This window comes from Eimeria necatrix, genomic scaffold (genome assembly GCF_000499385.1).
Source record: "Eimeria necatrix Houghton genomic scaffold, Enh_scaff50, whole genome shotgun sequence".
NCBI lineage: Eukaryota > Apicomplexa > Conoidasida > Eucoccidiorida > Eimeriidae > Eimeria > Eimeria necatrix.
The window spans coordinates 35,734-53,200 of record NW_013651669.1 but is presented as its reverse complement, the minus strand read 5'-3'; the positions used below and the strand labels follow the sequence as shown (position 1 = coordinate 53,200).

The 17,467-nt window shown below is 51.0% G+C and overlaps 1 protein-coding gene across 1 annotated transcript; it reads right to left on the bottom strand.

Moving 5' to 3' along the window:
* Positions 1 to 369: 369 nt before the first annotated feature.
* On the bottom strand, positions 370 to 16,541 carry ENH_00059750 (carbamoyl phosphate synthetase II, putative; the record flags this gene model as incomplete). Its single annotated transcript, XM_013577061.1, has 43 exons — positions 370 to 494; positions 920 to 1,015; positions 1,494 to 1,751; positions 2,076 to 2,156; positions 2,291 to 2,393; positions 2,523 to 2,667; positions 2,890 to 3,019; positions 3,204 to 3,253; positions 3,364 to 3,427; positions 3,529 to 3,601; positions 3,747 to 3,812; positions 3,903 to 3,998; positions 4,348 to 4,481; positions 4,634 to 4,722; positions 4,976 to 5,070; positions 5,307 to 5,404; positions 5,564 to 6,184; positions 6,595 to 6,825; positions 6,965 to 7,146; positions 7,307 to 7,374; positions 7,535 to 7,595; positions 7,793 to 7,896; positions 8,171 to 8,232; positions 8,908 to 8,995; positions 9,166 to 9,297; positions 9,497 to 9,537; positions 9,934 to 10,045; positions 10,156 to 10,235; positions 10,347 to 10,506; positions 10,603 to 10,686; positions 10,778 to 10,867; positions 11,042 to 11,190; positions 11,401 to 11,538; positions 11,934 to 12,050; positions 12,484 to 12,564; positions 12,892 to 12,998; positions 13,381 to 13,487; positions 13,681 to 13,782; positions 13,995 to 14,339; positions 15,186 to 15,346; positions 15,577 to 15,675; positions 15,820 to 15,924; positions 16,358 to 16,541. The coding sequence occupies 43 exons, from the start codon at positions 16,539 to 16,541 to the stop codon at positions 370 to 372; spliced, it is 5,514 nt and encodes a 1,837-aa protein (XP_013432515.1).
* Between the last annotated feature and the right edge of the window lie 926 nt (positions 16,542 to 17,467).

The following is a 17,467-nucleotide window of genomic DNA, read 5'->3' as shown; positions in this document are numbered from 1 at the left end:
TGTTAACAGGTACGAAAATGAAAAAAATATTCCATTTCCTCTACGTGTATGCAACGCAAATGAACTACATCACCCACACGACCAGGAAAAATATCTGCCATGAAGACACTGTCATGTATACGAAACGCAGATTATGCCGAAAATACAAGAAATAAACATGTGGGTAGCACTTCTGTGTGCACCAGCCATGTATGCGTGGGCCATGTATGTATGGATATATGAAGCTATATTCATGAGCATGTAAATGCTGCACATTCCTGTAGGAAAATGTACGTAGGCATCGCTAGGTGTACTACTCTACACCCGAAGCCGAGAATTGGTCGAATGGCGTCAAATATTGAGCAACCAAAAATAGGCTCCACTAAGAAATCACGGCTGATACTCGTCCCAAGAGCGGACCTCCCAAAAGCGCTTCCTGCCCCTTTCCCGCGAGATCTTCTTGGACAGGCTCTCGACAAAAAACGAAGCCAACTTCAAGTCCGTTAGCAGAGGCACTGCATATGCAGGAGAATACACACACACAGTGGAAACTGCATCCATACAGAAGAGCACGCAAAACTCGAAAAATTCAAACTATCAAACAGGAAAGCGCGAACAACGCATACACACAAGTGTCGTACACATGTTCGTGCTCCCTTGAGAAATCACACGAAGAAGAGCATCTCAAGAAAAAGAGAAACGCACCACACACAACGCTGTCTTTGTGCGTTTCCAATCTTGAATCACCACTTTGTGTTCAAGCAGTAACACATGTAAGCACCCAGTAGTAAACTGTGCGATCTAAATGCACTATCACTGGTTGGAACAGAAGCGAGAAAAACAGCAACAACATCAACATTACAATCAGCTTCAATTCTGCCTTCCGAGCACCGTAGCTGTACTGCATGTAAAGATGTAGAAAACAATCTCTACCACGTACCACCAGCATCGACGGCCGTTCTCCTAATAATGTAACCCGCAGATACGGACCGGTGGTGCGCCCGGCCTGGAACGTTGATAACTAACTCTACAAGACCTTCAAACAAACGGAAACATACAATGCGTCGACGCATTCTGGACTCATTGTCTGCAGCACTGCAAGACAGGCGCCGGAAGCAGCATGCAACCACACGACCCCATCCACTATTTCTGCTGCTCATTGATCCTGCGCTTGCTCCACTGACTCTCAGAACTACAGACGATTCCTTTCCCCCCCCCTGCCTCTCTCCGTCCACTTCCATCTGCTTTTCTAAAGCCCTAGACTCCTGTTCCACTTTCTTCTGTGCGCATTTGCTCTGCCTGTCTCTTTGCCATTACTTTGTGTACCCCCTACCGCACACATCATCTGCCCGGTTCTGCCTGTTGCCTCCCCACCACACCCTACCACTGCCTCCGTCTTTTCCAGCAGTAAGTTCCTGTGCCCGTTAGAAATTCTTCTGAATCTCCCCACCCCACTACTTTGGCGCTAATACTGCAAATGCTATGAGACCTCTCATCGTGACGACTCTGCTCACCCCTCTTGATGACATCCGTCGCAGTGAGCAGATCTTGGCCTCCTGCCTCAGCACTGTTCCCGTCTTTGGAGACTGGAATAATTTGCTTTTCTATCTCACTGAGGACCATCTCTCCAGGTGGTGTCTCCAATTCCTCCCCACTCTCTACCGGAGCTGCCAAACTGCTCCACGGCTCCGTATTCCTCTGCGCACTCCCAGCCTCCTCAGAAACCGCTTCCAAGCATCCTCTTAAGCTCTTCCGCAAAAAGTTGTACGTTCCTATGATTGCCAAAAGTCACACTGTAAGACCACTACCAATGTGCCGCAAAAATACATGCAAGTAAAAGACCAATAAAAAGTCGAAGCATCAGCAACAACAGCTACTTGAACACAAAAGACCATCTTCGGAAACCGCAATACATAAATCTGCTGCCATGCCAAGATATCGTAGAACGACTACGGAACAAACACACAACAATAGGATGAATGACGTCAGCAACACTACTCGCAGAAATTGCCAAGTTACTACAAGGTGCAGGTAAATTGCTAGAAGCCGCTTGTTTCGTCAGCCCCTCCGTCCTGCTGAAGTGCAGCTAGACAAACCTTCCGTTGCGTAGATTGTGAACCCAAGTTTGACAAGCTTAAGTGCGAAAGGGAAGAAGTCTACCTTGGACCATCGAGGACCTGTGAAGGCGAAGTCAGCGCAGCACAGTCAACTCTGTCCCAGCCAGCTCAGATACTACTTCAACAAGCCATATATTTCCCTTAAACACAAGTTACTGACCAACAGTTTGTCATCGCAAGCATTATTCACGAACCTGTTACGAGCATTAAAGAACGCCTCATTAAAGGTAGCCGCAGGCCTGCAGAAACCATTGCTTTCAAAAAGGCCTCGTGCTTGTCTGCCCCGAAACAAGCTACCTGAGAGTACGTCAACACATTAGAATACGCACTCCACACAGGTGGGATTCCATCTACCCACACTAATATCAGCAAAAAAAGCCGGCAATGTAAATTTACAGTGCCGTTGTTGTTGCTCAGCTTAGCTACCTCGCCTGTGCTGCGCATTTCTACGCCGAGGAGAGGATCACAGCCTCTAAGTCTGCTGAAGGAGAAGACCGGGACCTTCACACAGACAAACTCCAAATCCGTCAGATGAATTGATTCTGCTGTCACCGGCGCTCCCACCATCACCCTAGAATACAAAAACACCAGCAGCCCAGCAAACAAAAATCACCTTCACCACTTCAGCTCATGATCTAATGCCAAAGCTCCTGCTGTGATAACAACGGCCGCACCAGCCCTAGACAATGCAGCTGAAGCTAGATGAAGTTGTTTGCCTCCCACCAGGCAATCATCGCTGTATTCCGCCCTTTGCTCTTCCCCGTTTCCAAGTGTTCATAAAGCTTGCGCTTACTTTGTAGCTTGTTCAATGAAGTCCACGCCAAAGCACTTGCTGATGAATGGGAAAGTGCGAGACGCCCTCAAATTGCACTCAATGATTTTCACTTCGTTGTTCTTGCAGATGAACTGGATGTTAAATGGACCTTTGGACCCCTCACCCACGCCGACAAACATAACCGTAAACTTGAAGCGACAAACACAATGAGATCAAATAAAGTTTGACCAGCTACAAACCCTCCTGACGTGCAACCAACAGCCAGCAGCAGAATCCACCAGATAGAGCCCCGTCGTCCGAGCAAAAAGGCAAAAGCAGCGTGCGCTTCTTACCCGACACGCGCAAGGCCCTCGCAAGTTTCTGGGCTATTTTCTTCACCCGCCTGCAAAACGTAGCGGCAGAAGTATCCCTCAGTGTTGCTGCTACTGCGAACTCCCCCGGTGCTGCTTCCGCCTCCCTCATTATAGCAGCAAAGAATAATGTAGAGCTAACCGGATCGTCTCCACATAGAGTGTTTGCGCCGGTAGGATCAAAGTGGCATCTCCCGAATGTGTGCCTGCGGAACAAACGTGAGTTATCATAAAAACAACAGTACAACACAAATGGCCGTGAACACCCGTTCACCTGGATCTCCTGCTAGTACAAAGTGTTACAGACCCGCATTTTCGACGTGCTCGCTAATAGCGTAGTTGAGGATCTCGCCGTTGTTAGCAACGCTATCGAATTCTACCTAAGGAAAAGAAAGTCACAGAGAGAGCGCCACTGCGGATTCCAGAAAAAAGCTACACTCAAGATCACGCTCAAGGGGAGGACTCGGAACCCTCGAGACACTTGAGACAAACTCCAGAAGCTCAATAAGCCGTACTTCTGCATACCTCTTTTGCGTTGCTGACAAATTTGGATATTACGACCGGGTTGTCGCCAGAAACAACAGCTGCGACCTGCGCAAAGTAAGGTCCCGCAAAGGTGTTACACATTAGAAACTCGGGAAGCATCGGACGTGGGCCACAAAGAACGAAGGGTATACGCACCTGCAAGAATTCCCTCAACTGCTGATCATTCGTAACCACTCGCATCGCCGCACCGCTCAAAACATAGGAAGGCCTTACAAGGACAGGAAAGCCCACCTAAGATATGCATACACAGCTCCAGTACTAGAACTAAAACATGACAGGAAGAAAAACTGGGCACCAGAGAAAAGCACGCCCCGCAAGCAATGTCACATTGTCACCGCGGTAAACGTTACAGCTGCAATGAAGACCTATGCGGGTTTATATGTTCCATGATTGCGTACGGAATGGGGATGAGCATCACAATGAAAGAACATGTATTGAGGAATATCCCACAATCACGCTTCAAGGCAACTCAGTCGCGGCCCGGCAGTACCTACGGTCCTGCATGGAAGTGGTGCTAGCGAGGGACAGCTCAGGCTAAGAAGAGTTGGGCTCTACAGTCGCATTGCGACCATGCACAAACCTTGTTGCTGAATTCCCTCGCTGCTTCAAGCGACGAAAATTCGCTCCAGCCCGGCTGATCTAGCCGCAACTCGTCACACAGCCTGCTAAACTTGTGTCGGTCTTCACAGCAATCGATGGAGCTGACGTTCGTTCCTGGTCAGAAGCGAAAATGTCAACACAGAGTACACAACAAAGCTACGGACACACACAAGCGCAGGGTCTCACTGTCTCTGCGGCTCTGTGAGCTGCACCGCCATTTATAAAACAGAACTAGATGCTGACTTCAACTTAGGTACCTATTATGCCAACGCCCCTCCTTTGAAGTGCGCTGCACAAGTTGTTGGCCGTTTGACCTCCAACAGAAATGATCATCCCCCGCGGCTGCTCCAGATCCCTTAAGAGACACAACAAGAGAAAATGTAACAGGAGTCTGAGGAACGGCATAAAATGGCTCTGAGCAGCCTCTTGCGCACGATGTTTCTGCAACTGCGGATGCGACCAAGTAGCCGCTGGTCGCATCCGCAGTTGCAGAAACATCGTGCGCCATTTTATCCCGTTCCTCAGACTCCTATTACATTTTCCCTTGCTGTGTTAAAGCGTTCACGTTCCACCTTATGGAAAGCGCCCCTTTTGCGAAGAACATTTACCAAATGGTGGAGACAGTCTCAAGCGTCAAATCCTCGAAATACAGGCGGTCGCTGACGTCGTAGTCTGTGGATACTGTCTCTGGGTTACAGTTAACCTATGAATACATAACAAAATCTGTTGCCACTGGTGACAGACGTACTGATGCTCCTTCTCTGGCCCTGCCTACACAAGACATCTGGCACCCCTACTGTTAATGGACCTCCCAGAAGCCACTTCGCCTCTGTGCGAGCATGGATGCCTCCTTGCTGTTTTGCTTTGCGTCCCGCCTGCTGCCTGACTGTTGCCTATCTCTGTGCCTCTTCCCCGTCGTCTCTAGGACCCCCCACGCACCACGATCGCCTTATGACCCAACGAACGGAGCGTTGAGATGCAAGACACTGCAGACCAGTCGAACTCCACGCTGCTACCGATGCAGTAGCAACCGCAACCTGTGTCACATCAAGTAGAAGCACAAAGTCGATGGAATACGCCACGTTGCCACTGCTCCGGAACACCCAAACTGCGGCAACAGCGAGCGAATCAGTTATAACCTCACCAACAGAACCTGAAACGCCGCATGCACGGGTAACCTGCGCTTTAAGACATACCTAGCACGACGTAACAGCATATGACAGGTCCTTCCACTTGCTTCGTCGTCACCGTCTGTCTTGAGCTGCATAGGCTACCCAGAACTGAACCCTGTCCACGCTCTGCTCCGGGCGTTAACCTCAACGTATCCCTAGAAGGCTCAGGAGTTGGAGATTGCAGTGGCTGCTGCGTTTGCTGCCCAAGAGCTCGGGGCAGATGCCCTCTCAACTCGCGCAGCTCCTGCAGCTGCTCCCGGACTTGCTGCTGAAGTTGCTGCTGGATACCTTGGTGCAACTGTTGATCTAGGTCGTGTCCCTCACGCTGCTGGTCACCAAGCTGTTCAGCTTCACGGAGCTGCTCCACAGGCTGTTCCTCCTTTTTTTCCTCAGTCTGCCCATCCTGCCGCCCTGCGTCCCCCTCCCGGCCATCAGGCCGCTGCTCCTGCTGCTGACTCTGGGGATGAAGTAAGTGCTGTTGGCTCTCCAGATGCTGCTGCCCATGCTGCTGCTGCCACTGCTGCCAGAGCACCTGCTGCTGCTGCCGCCACTGGTATTGCCACTGCTGCTGTGACTGCTGGCGTTGTGCTGAAGGCGTCGTAAACTGTGCGCTTTCTTGGTGGCCTCCACCCCAAGGACCAAGGACTGTGGACACATCACATCCTTAAGAAGCCCTTTACGCCCCAGATCCGATTTCTGCCAGCTACGCAGAGCGGTGGACGCACAAAAAGCGTTTCCCCCGAATACCACAGGCAGCTGCCCTCACATGCAGGCCTGGGCGTACGTGAACCAAGCTCACAAAACTGTGTGTGTGGGGTACATGGGTTGTATGCGTTCGTGCACGTACGTGCACGAACGCATACAACCCATGTACCCCACATACTTGCATGCGCGTCCTCTCATGCTCGCAAAGATGCGTGTGAGTGTGAACAAGCAACGACAGGAAATGTGCGAAATACATCAGCAAAGCACCTCCACTCCTGAAAAGTAGCAAACACGGGGAGGGAAGACCACTACCTATGTGTTTGCTGAGCGCCCATCTGACCTGAGCGTACCTGGTGGCAAATCGGTGGTATTCAGGGGCTCCACATCATCCTCAACGCCGTGGTAGGTCAAGTAGAGGTAGTTTGTCTGCGCTGGAAACTCTGCAGCCAACGTGTCGATCTGCTTTATATATGGCTCCACGACCAGCGCCTTCCTGTATCTCCACACATCCTCCTCTGTCACCCGCAGGCCCTCCACAGGGCCCCCACCTACATAGGTTGCAATTTGGCGGTCGCTAAACCCTGAAGACAAAAGCAGACCTATCTTCCACGGTGCCAGCACAACTCCCCAATGGGCCTTCCGTGTGCTCTTGGCGCATACAACTTGCAAGCCGGTCTGACAACGCCATTCTGAGACTCCACCAGGACGTTCTCAACTTACCGTATTTTTTGACATAGAAGAGGTCCGCGCTAGTCAGCTGTGCTAGAGAGACCTTCGACAGGCTTTCCTTTAACTGCTGAATGTGCTCCAGCTTAGAAAGGAACCAAGGGTCTATGTGGGTGAGCTCATGCAGTCGCTCCACACTATAACCTCGCGCTAGCGCTTCCGCCAAAGCCCAAATTCTGCAAACGAACTCAAGTGACCCTCCGGCCAACAGCTACTCTCATTCGGATCTCCCGCTCGCACCCAGCAAGTGTAGATGACCGGAAAGTTACGCGGAGACCAGGTTGGGAGATTTAAATGTCCGCAGTACGCGCATGGTGCTCAAGAAAAAGAGCTCACCGATTTGCCGACGGGCGTGCCAGTTCCTGCTCCAATCTCCCCCGACTCGAAAGCAGCTCATTCCCCTCCTGCAAGCGGCCTCACACTCCAAAGACACACTTCTAAATGGCCCGCCAGGGAAATAGGTTTACGGCTATCAACAGACATTGACAATACGTTATGACCTCGACAAACTGGAAACTGATGAGACAAATGGGGACAACGACCGCAACAGATAACACAGCTCACCCGACGGGACATATCAGGGCACAACTTCTCGTCAAACCCAGTAGCGTCCCCGCTAACCATCCTGCAAAACAACAACGGGAGCACATACAATGCGGTGCCCTATCTTCCGTATAACAACCAAATACAGTGCTTTCTCTCCCCGCTCGATGTGGCTGTTCTAGTCATGGCTGAAGGTCCGCACTAGTATTTTCGTTGTTGCGGGCACTGGGGCACTAGTCTTCTCGTCCTCGTAATGATGAGGCAGTGTCTACAGTTCACCTCAGCGCTTTCTGCAGTGATTCCTCAAATGTCCGTCCTATCGCCATCACCTCACCGACGCTTTTCATTGCCGAGCCCATGAACGGATCCGCGTCATCAAACTTCTTCATATCCCATCTGCACAACCGCATTTAGACAAAAATGAACTCTGAGCTCTAATCCTTGGCAAGCAGCAGTGCACTCCATTCACAAGTCCCAGGTACTAAGAATGAAGAGGCATTTTCCTGCTGATTCACTTTGGCTGGCAACTGTTCCTGGTGCAGTGAGGTGCTCTTCCACTCATCATATGCATGCAAACCAACACATGCCTTCTCTCCCCCATCCGTGTTCCCGTGTCTGTGCCCTCTGGTTCTATGTTCCTGCATATGTGGGGTGCACTCTTTCACTTTCTACTTGGCTACTTCCGTTTCTACACTCCCCCCTGCGTATGTATGCATGCACAGACCTCCATGTACACGTGTGCCTGTTAGTTCTTCTGTGTTCAAGCACGGCTGTTCAAGTCTCCCCTGTGCCCTCTGGGAGACAGAACAGCGGGCACAGTGGACGCCCGAGCCGACATGTTGATGCTTTTCTGACCTGGGCACTTTTGTGACGATATAGTCAAAAGCGGGCTCGAAACAAGCAGTAGTCCCCTTCGTCACTTCATTTTTGAGTTGGAGCAAATCAAGTCCTGAATAAGCACAAGATAACACAAGTGGCAAGCTCTCCCTAGACAGCCTTGCTTCTGCATTCTATGTGTCGGTGTCTGCAGAACCCACCCCTTAATCCGCACACGTACGGACAGAGGTGCTCAGGCAACTGTGCGCTTCAAACGTCTTATCCCAAGACACCAGGATTAACCCCTTATGAACACAATCAAGAATACACACACGTAACATGTATACTTAACGTGGCCTCGAAATACTGATACACAGAACTCCATACAAAAACGGGCATCAAAATACACAACAGACATCCCTACACTTCAACCAATATTCACCATCCAAGAAGGCTTATGCTCAAGATGCAAACGAAATGTAATGCGTGGCTACGTAGTACTTCTGCCGCTTCTCACGACTTCTGCGAGACCTAAACGTGATCGTCAAGAGCCAGCACGACTGCAAGTTGACAATTACCTAGTGCAAGCTTCGCGGCAATGTACGCCAGCGGGTAGCCGGAAGCCTTGGATGCCAGCGCGCTGCTGCGAGACAGTCGCGCGTTCACCTAAGAATACAGTTCCCAGTAATTGGAAAGTCACAATCGCTTGTAGATTTCACTTCACCAGACAATGCGGCAGACAGGAGCTTCTCCAGGCAAGTCTACCTACTGTCTACACGAGCATTCTCAGCTCTACACCGTAAACGCATATGTAGGAAATTCGCTTGTGCATGTACCTCCACTATGTAGAATTTGTCAGACTTCGGGTCCACCGCATATTGGATGTTGCACTCGCCAACAATGCCAAGATGCCGGATAACCTTCAGGGCGCACTCCCTCAGGCGAAAGAAGTCGTCGTTGCTTAATGTCTAAGCACAGCGGTCGCATTTAATACAATGGACACCCAGCTACAACACGAGCTAACCAGGGGTAATCACGGAAGCACTTCCAACTTGGGGATAAACGTCGTGCAAATAACGGCACAGCATGACCAGGAACGGAATCACCAACGCTCCCAACAACAGCTGTTCGTGAGATACTTGTTCCATGCCCTTCGTGTCTGGGCACCTGGGAAGGAGCAACAACAATGGAATCGCCTGTATGGATTCCTGCGTAATGATTGCAGCAGACGCAACAGAAAAAAAACTAATGCCGCCGCTTGGGTACCTTTTTACACTCCTTAGTGTCTTTAACGCCTACGTACAACGTCGGCGTACGTACGTCTACGCTAACTACCCCTCCGAACAATGTTTCTAGTATCCACATTTACACCTCATTCTCACATCTCCAGGTTATGTTGCTCCGTGCGCCTAGCCAGAAACGGCCTCACACTAACACACCTACCGCTTCCTATCCCCGCTAAGCAATCCCCGCAAAGCTCTGGCCTTTTACTACGCCACAAACCTACTCCCTGCCCTACTGGATGCTGCTTGCCACCTCCGCTAGTTTTGAGAGCACTGGCGCGGAAGATAGACTGTGAAGCAGCAGCAAGAGTTGAAATTCACCTAGGGGGTCCAAATTTTCCATGTTACAGATGGTCACGCAGTTGTCCTTCGCATCCCTAACAACTTCATACTCGATTTCCTTCCAACCCTTCAGGCTCCTGTCTATGAATACCTGAATGTCAAAATTCAAAAATATACCCCAAACACGAAGCACCTCATCCAGAACACTCAATAAAGAACCCTAAATTCTGCGAAACAAATATGTGCACTGCGAATCCACACTTGGCTCGAGTGTGCAAAAGCATCCGTGCACAAGCGGCGCAGAGAGGTCTCGTCCTCGGCAAAGCCTGACCCGAGGCCACCTGCAGACACACTTACGCCTCAAAAAGTCGCAGCATTACGCCCTGGGTCTGTGAAACGTGCTTACAGCGAAATCTGTCCCGCACGGAACAACAAACGTAAGGCGTATTTACCAAGTGCGAATGCCGCGCGTATTAGAACTGGGTATCCAAGCTGTTTTGCTGCTGCAACTGCCTCCTCCAAATCCCTAGCTGCTGCTGATGGCGCCACCTCCACCCCTATCTCTTGGAGTTTTCGCGCAAATAGCTCCCGGTCTTCGGTAGCAATAATGGTCTGCATGGGATAAACACAACCGTCTCCACTTCAAGTAGTTCCTCTGCGCCATTTGGGGCTGATAAGGCTTTCCTCCTTGTCTACACTGCCGCTCACCTCTATTGGGGTTCCGAGAACTTGGCAGTCGTACTTCGCCAAAATCCCGGAGCGGTACAAATCGACGACACAGTTCAGGGCAGTCTGCAGCAATGTAGAGAGCAGCCATACTAACCTGATGAGTAGAATGCGTTATGGTGCAAGCAAGTGTAGCATCTGCGAGAGCGCCGCTCACCTGTCCCCCGAAAGAGCAGAGGACCCCTTGCGGTCTTTCACGGTCAATCACTTCCGTTACAAACTGTGGCGTCACCGGGACGAAGTACACCTGAATCAAAAATGGGGAGAGAAACAAAATGAAAATGAGACTAGTAACAAGAGGTGCAATACTGCGGTGGTGGGTGTAGTTGCAGCTTCCGTCCCAAAAGAGGGAGGGACAGCCCCAGTAGTCCTACCGGCTCTACGAAAAGTCAAAAAAGCCCTAGCCCCCGATGAAGCTGACCCTGTGAGCCATTTGCCTGGAGGTCTGGACTGTGGCGATATTTGGGTTGACTAGCACGACGAATACGTTGTGTTCCTTGAGGGCTTTTATAGCCTGTGATCCCGAGTAGTCGAACTCCCCCGCCTGCCCTATGCTTAGGCCCCCGCTGCCTGTAACATCCATAGCAGTACTGAGTAAGCAAACAAAATGTGACAGAGGGAATACCAGGAACCCAAAACACGGCACACACACAACCATTTCCGTGCAGCAGCTGGATATGCTAACGGCTATCCAACTGCATGTTGGAGCACATTTCGCTGTGTACCTGCCTTGCACCATTCCTAAATGTGCCTAACTAAATATACAGGTGCAGCCCTCACCAAGCAGCAAGACCTTTCTAAAGCCACCGGGAAACTGGTATGGTATAGTGTACAGCGTCCTTGCAACGATGCGCTGCTGCTGTCTCCGTAAGGAGTCGATAAACTCTTCAAAAAGAAAAAACGTGTCCGTTGGACCCCCTGAAGAGATACAAACACCGCAAGAGACCTATGATCCGGCTGCCGCTTCAAGTCCCCTGTCAACCGCACTTCTGATGCCTAAGCAGTGATATTACAGCTCCCGGCTCTCCCCCTTGTGCTCAGGGAATCGCGGTGTGAATGCTACAGTTGGAAATCGCAGATCCAAAGGCCGGTAACTCAATGCTTGGAGTCCAGAGCAGAAAACTCCTGCTCCGTGAAGCACAAGGCGATGACTTCACGAAGACCTAGTTCCCAAGCGCCGGCATTGGAAGACTGACGTGTCAGCAAAAAATTCGACACGTTGAGGCACGAACTACACCTGCACTTTCGACAAATGATTCTGACACTGCAAAAAGCACTACTGCGCGATCTAGAAATCGGCTGAGAGGAATTACCGGACGCCTCCGGATGAAATTGAACAGAGAAGTAAGGCATAAAGCGATGAGAAATTCCTTCGTTGCTTCTGTCGTTCGCGTTTACAAATAGTGGTGTGAAGTCTTCGGGGAGAGTCGCTGCGACAGATTGGGCAATCACGAATGCAAGCACACACACACCAGTAAACAATATTATATAAATTCATGACTGGGAACATAAAAGATATACGCATACACCCATCCACACGTACAAACACATCCACTAGAAATTATCATGATGAAAGAGCGAAGAAACTCTGCGCCTTGCATGCAGCAGGAAGAGCCAGAAATGCAGGCAACATAAAGTCTCCACTTGTGATTGCTTACACAAAAGCGAACACTCACATGCAAATATAACGCAGTGCAACCAGTTCTGTAACATCTCACACAAATGCGAACAGTCACAAAAAAAACACGTCGCAGCCAACTCCACAATTCTTCCACTGTTTGGACGTGAAAAAAGGTCCCGTAGGAAAATGATTAGTACAACTGTGTCCACTGTACATGGGAAGCACAGGAATGTTAGCACTACCTGTATCAACAGCGTAGCCATGATTCTGCGCCGTCATGTAGCAACGGGTCGTGCGCAAGTCCACTACGGGCTGGTTCATGCCTGTGAAAGAAGAAAACAGAAAGTAGAGAGTCACAAACAAGATATAAATAGTGGACCAACATTCAAAGGAACCTCAAAGAACATGCTTGAACATGCTTGCAGAGAAAAAACAACCCGGACTGAAACGACTAGTTTGTACTGCCGACCACAAAGAACCACGGATAATAAGCCGCGAAATTCATGACGATATACTGCGACACGAAGCGGAAAAGATTAGGAAGAAATCAAAATGAAAACAGGAGTCACTGCAAGTGAAGGTTAGCTTCACCCAGTGGCGCCCAGTGCCACCACCTTCACCAGATTGCAGTACTGCAGATGCCAACTCACCCCTGTTCCCAAACTTCATTTTGTAAGTCTTCGCCCCTGCAGCCAGGGCCAGTAGCTGATTTCCAAGACAAATACCGAATACAGGCTTCTCCTGGAGCAAAGCCTTCCTGCAAGAACGCCAGTTAACAACCGCAGTAAGTAGCAATAACCGGCAATAGCAGCACCAGGCACGAAGGCTCAACTGGGCCGGACTAGCAGCATCCCTGTAACTCAGCACGGCACGCCCGCCAGAGCAGATTTCAACACGTCAGTCAAAGAAACCACATGCGGGACTGCACCAAATCGAGAAACCACCAGCGGAGGCAAAATAAGTGGAAAAGCAAAACAATTCATGCATATGACAACGGAAAACAAAACGTGCGCAAAATAGGGAAGGGCGGCCGAACATGCGCTACGGAGACTGCTAGCCTAAGGCGACACACATATGCGCATACACATTCACGTGAGGAAGGCGAAAAGGCGAAGATACAGAGGCGCAGTGCACCTTACGCGATGTTATAAATAGTCGGCCGACATAGGGAGGGATCTCCCGGGCCGTTACTAATAAAAAGGCCGTCGTAGTCATCCGAGGTGAAGTCGTAGTCCCATGGGACAACCTGCACGCAATCAACAGTAAACGCACACCCGACACTTCGTGGATGCCTCCCTTGGCAGCACCTAGGACAACGCTCACATAGATACTGCAACTGCAGGGTGTTGCTTAACATCGTAGCCAACGATCTCATACAGTAGCACGAAATCCAGCATCATCAGCAACAGACATCGGCAGACAAATGTGGCTTCACAGACCTTAAGGACAACGTTGCATCCTTTGAAGTCCGTGTACAGGAATTGCCTGTAGATGTTCATCTTCATACCGCAATCTACAGCCAGAACTTTCACCTGGTGGCACTGTAGCAGCAACACACTCGGAACACCAGCATTATCTACAGTGCACCAATGCCACCAAAATCACAGTCACCCTAAGATCCACCGCAGTGTGCATAATGCACCTACGCAAACAATCGAGGGAGCAGTGGCAGAGGTAAAATCCGCAGCAGACCCAATTGCTGGACGCCCTGCCGATGCGCCTATGTCCAGATCCATCGCTTGATGACACTCACAAAGGGGTTCATTGGAGAGACGTAGACGCGAGGCTGCCTGCAAGAGACTTCGGCCACCAGGTTTCTGCAGTTGGGATCGTCGAATTCCAGACGATCGCCTGCTGCCTCAAGGGCAGTGACCCATGCCTCCAGTCTCGCCGCTCTTTCCACCCGCTGCTGCAGCAGTGCCATTAGGGCATCCGGTGAACTGGCACGTGACAGTACAGCCTGTACTGCCTGATGCGCAGTTACACGTGCCAACAGGTCTGCCGCTGATTGCTTTGCAGTGTCAGACCTCAGATATTCCTTCACCGTCCGCTCCTCTGATTCCGTCAACACTACGACCTTGCCTAGCATCGAACCGGACTGTACACAAAAAACAGCAGATACCATATCCACCCCACTGCTGCTGTTGTTGCATCCGCAGTGGTACTTCAATACACTCGTGGACCCGACAGCGATAACATCATCGTTCAACGGAAGCGCCGTGGCTACTGCACGCTCTGTCCTCCAGGAGGCGACACCTCCAGGGTCAGATACCACATCCAAAAAGACGTAGCAGCTTGTAAGATACAAAAAAGAAGAAGAGGGGCAAGCCGGAACTAGAGACAAAGCAATGCAGCCAAAAGTCAATCACGTCACCTATACGCAATGAATGACTTGCATGGAAATGCACACCACAAAAGTGAGACGTGCCACGGAGTATGACAAAGCGCCCGGAAAGCGAGTCATGCGAAGGGCAGGCGCCTTGCGCACGCCACACCTCCAAATTGCAAAATCACAAAGAAACATCGCGCACCTTAGTGCGAGGAACATGATGGAAATAGCATAAACAGGCATTCAGAGCAGGAGCGTGCTGTTGGAGAGGCAACAGACACATAAACGAGGAACAACCAAAAGTAAATGCCGCACCGATGCTGGGATTAAGAGATGATTCAGAGAAGCACGTTCTGCGACAACCAATGGGATCTAGGCACACACGGGCATTAAACGAGAAACTTGACACACGACCATTCAATGCGCTGAAACGAAAGTTTAGATGTTGGGCAGATTACACTACTGTAGCTTGCAAAAGCCGCGATAGAGCGGAAAAAGGACACTGAAAGAGAAGGGGAAAACAAGACACAGTTCATCAATCCAACACCAGCCACTCCCTACCCCACCTCCCCGACGCCCGCCCCTTTCATCCATTCATCTCAAAAAGGCACTGACTTCTCGTAAATGAATTGTAAGCGCTCTGGTGTCCACACCCCACAGCGCTGGTACTCGTTCACTCTCCAACCACTCGCCCAGCCTTTTCTCCGCCTTCCAGTGGGAGAGAGCAGCTGGTACGTAATCGGCTGCCAACAGCGCCGTGACATGTATACGGCGCCCTTCAAAGTGCAGTGGCAAACCCAATGAATCCTATAAACAGCGCCAGTAGAAGCAACTACGGCAGCTGTCAAGCATTTTAAACTGCTCCACGCATACAATGAGTCAACAAACGCCCCCTCACCACTCCGGCGAGCAGCAGCACACACGGACGGCAACAGCAGCGAGGCGACTAAAAGAAGCAAACGGAACGACGACTTTGGCAGGAGCTGTGCACGCCCCACAACTTCACCAGACGGCACTCCATAGTTGCCGACAAGAGGATAAGTCAGCGTGAGAATCTGCCCAGAATAGGAAGGGTCTGTCAGGGATTCGGGGTATGCAACCATCCCTGCAGCAGCAGTAACGACAGGATTGGCTGTATGAAGCGCAAAATTGCTGTTTTGTCTGGCCACCAGGAGGTGCAGCTGAACCGGGGAGGATCCTTAGCGGAACCATTAGAGGTTAAGGACGTCGTTGCAACACTGCTGTTTACCAGTGTTGAATACAACCTCCCCTGCAACAGATGTTTTAAATCCAAAGGAAATCCCTCCAAATTGCCGACCATCCTCCAGCTGTAGCACCCCCAGGCAGCCCTCATCTACGAAAAAAAAGGCAGAAAAACCTCCGCAGTCCATGCGGCATGCGGTTTCGGCGCAGCGCCGCTCCAGTAGGGAATCTATAGCCGAAATTATTTCTGCACAGACTACGGAATACGAGCTGTTCAGACACATAACGCCTAGCGTTGTGGGTTTCAAAAACCACGGGAAACATGCGCGGACCTACAGCTCCCATTCACCTTTCAGACGCCCCATAAGCACCTGCCGGGAGCGGGGCGCCAAACCTGGCGAGCAGTACTACTTCACTATCAAACAAGCACCACATGCTCCCGAACATGAAACTGCCTTTTATGCCTCGAAATAATATAGATCAGCTGGAGCAAGAGTTGTTTGCTGGCACGCTAGTCCCCAAGAATCGATGCACCGGAGACGAGCTAATGTGCAAGCAGATGTGTGGGGTGGCGCAGGACTTACCGTTGAGCCCAAGTGGCTCCCTCAGCCACTTTGCTGCTTGAGGAGATTCTTGTATCAGAGCCTCCTCTACAGCTGCGGCAAAAGCAGCAGCTAGCGGCTGCTCCCGCTCTTGCTCTTGGTGTTGATGTTGCTGTTGGTGCTGCTGTTGCAGCATCAGTAGCTGCGGTGGGGAGTTGTTTTGCATTGTCGAAACCGCGTAGAAAAACCAAAGGAAGTGGGCGCTGCTGCTGTTTCTGCACCGGCTGCCCGTGCGGATCCTGCCTGCCGATGAAGGGGGAGGCCCTCGTTTGAGACGGACGGTGACTCCGGTGCCGCAGCTGTAGCAACTTCGTCGCTCGTGGTGTTTATTCCTGTTATGAGGCCGCCTTCTTGAAGGAAGGCGCTCCAACGCCAAGCCTACAAAGAAGAAGCAGCAAAACCGCTGCTGCGGCCTCGTATCGCGCCGCCACTGCCTGCCGAGGAGATGCGGAAGTTGTAATGGTAAAAACTTGATCCTACCGCACACTTGCTCTGTGCGGCACGTAAGGCACAGAAACCTGTCTCCTATTGATAAGCGTTGTTAATGTAAGCCATAAAAACCAAAGGCAACTTTGTTTTGAGTGGAAGGCACCGCTCAATCAGCACAAGGCGATGAGGCGCAGTGGGGGGGAAAGCAGCGGCAGCTCCCGCTGCTGCAGACACCCCCCCGGAGCAGCAGCAGCAACAGCTCCTGCTCCAGCCCGGTGCAGACGAGGCACCGGTCAACACCAGCGTCGTCTCATGCGCGAGAAACGATCAACGGCCACCACACACAGCTTGTTTTTTTCTTAAATATCAACTGCTTGGCTTATATTGTGCCCCGTATGTTCTTCAGCGGCAGCTGCAACGCCACAGTTCACGTCGCCAAGGGCTGTGCCACTGAGGCTGAGCCACGACACAGTGTGTTGCTGCTGCTGAAGCAGCGGCAACTGATGATGGCAGACAATCTCATTCTTAGAGCTTTATTATAGGTGTAGTGTGCCAATTTGTAGTGGGAAAGAGGCAGGTACGCCGCGGAAGCAGCAGCATCAGCTGCTGCGGCACTGCCAGGAGCAGCAACTGCTGCGACGGGCCGTGCCGGCGGTGCAATGC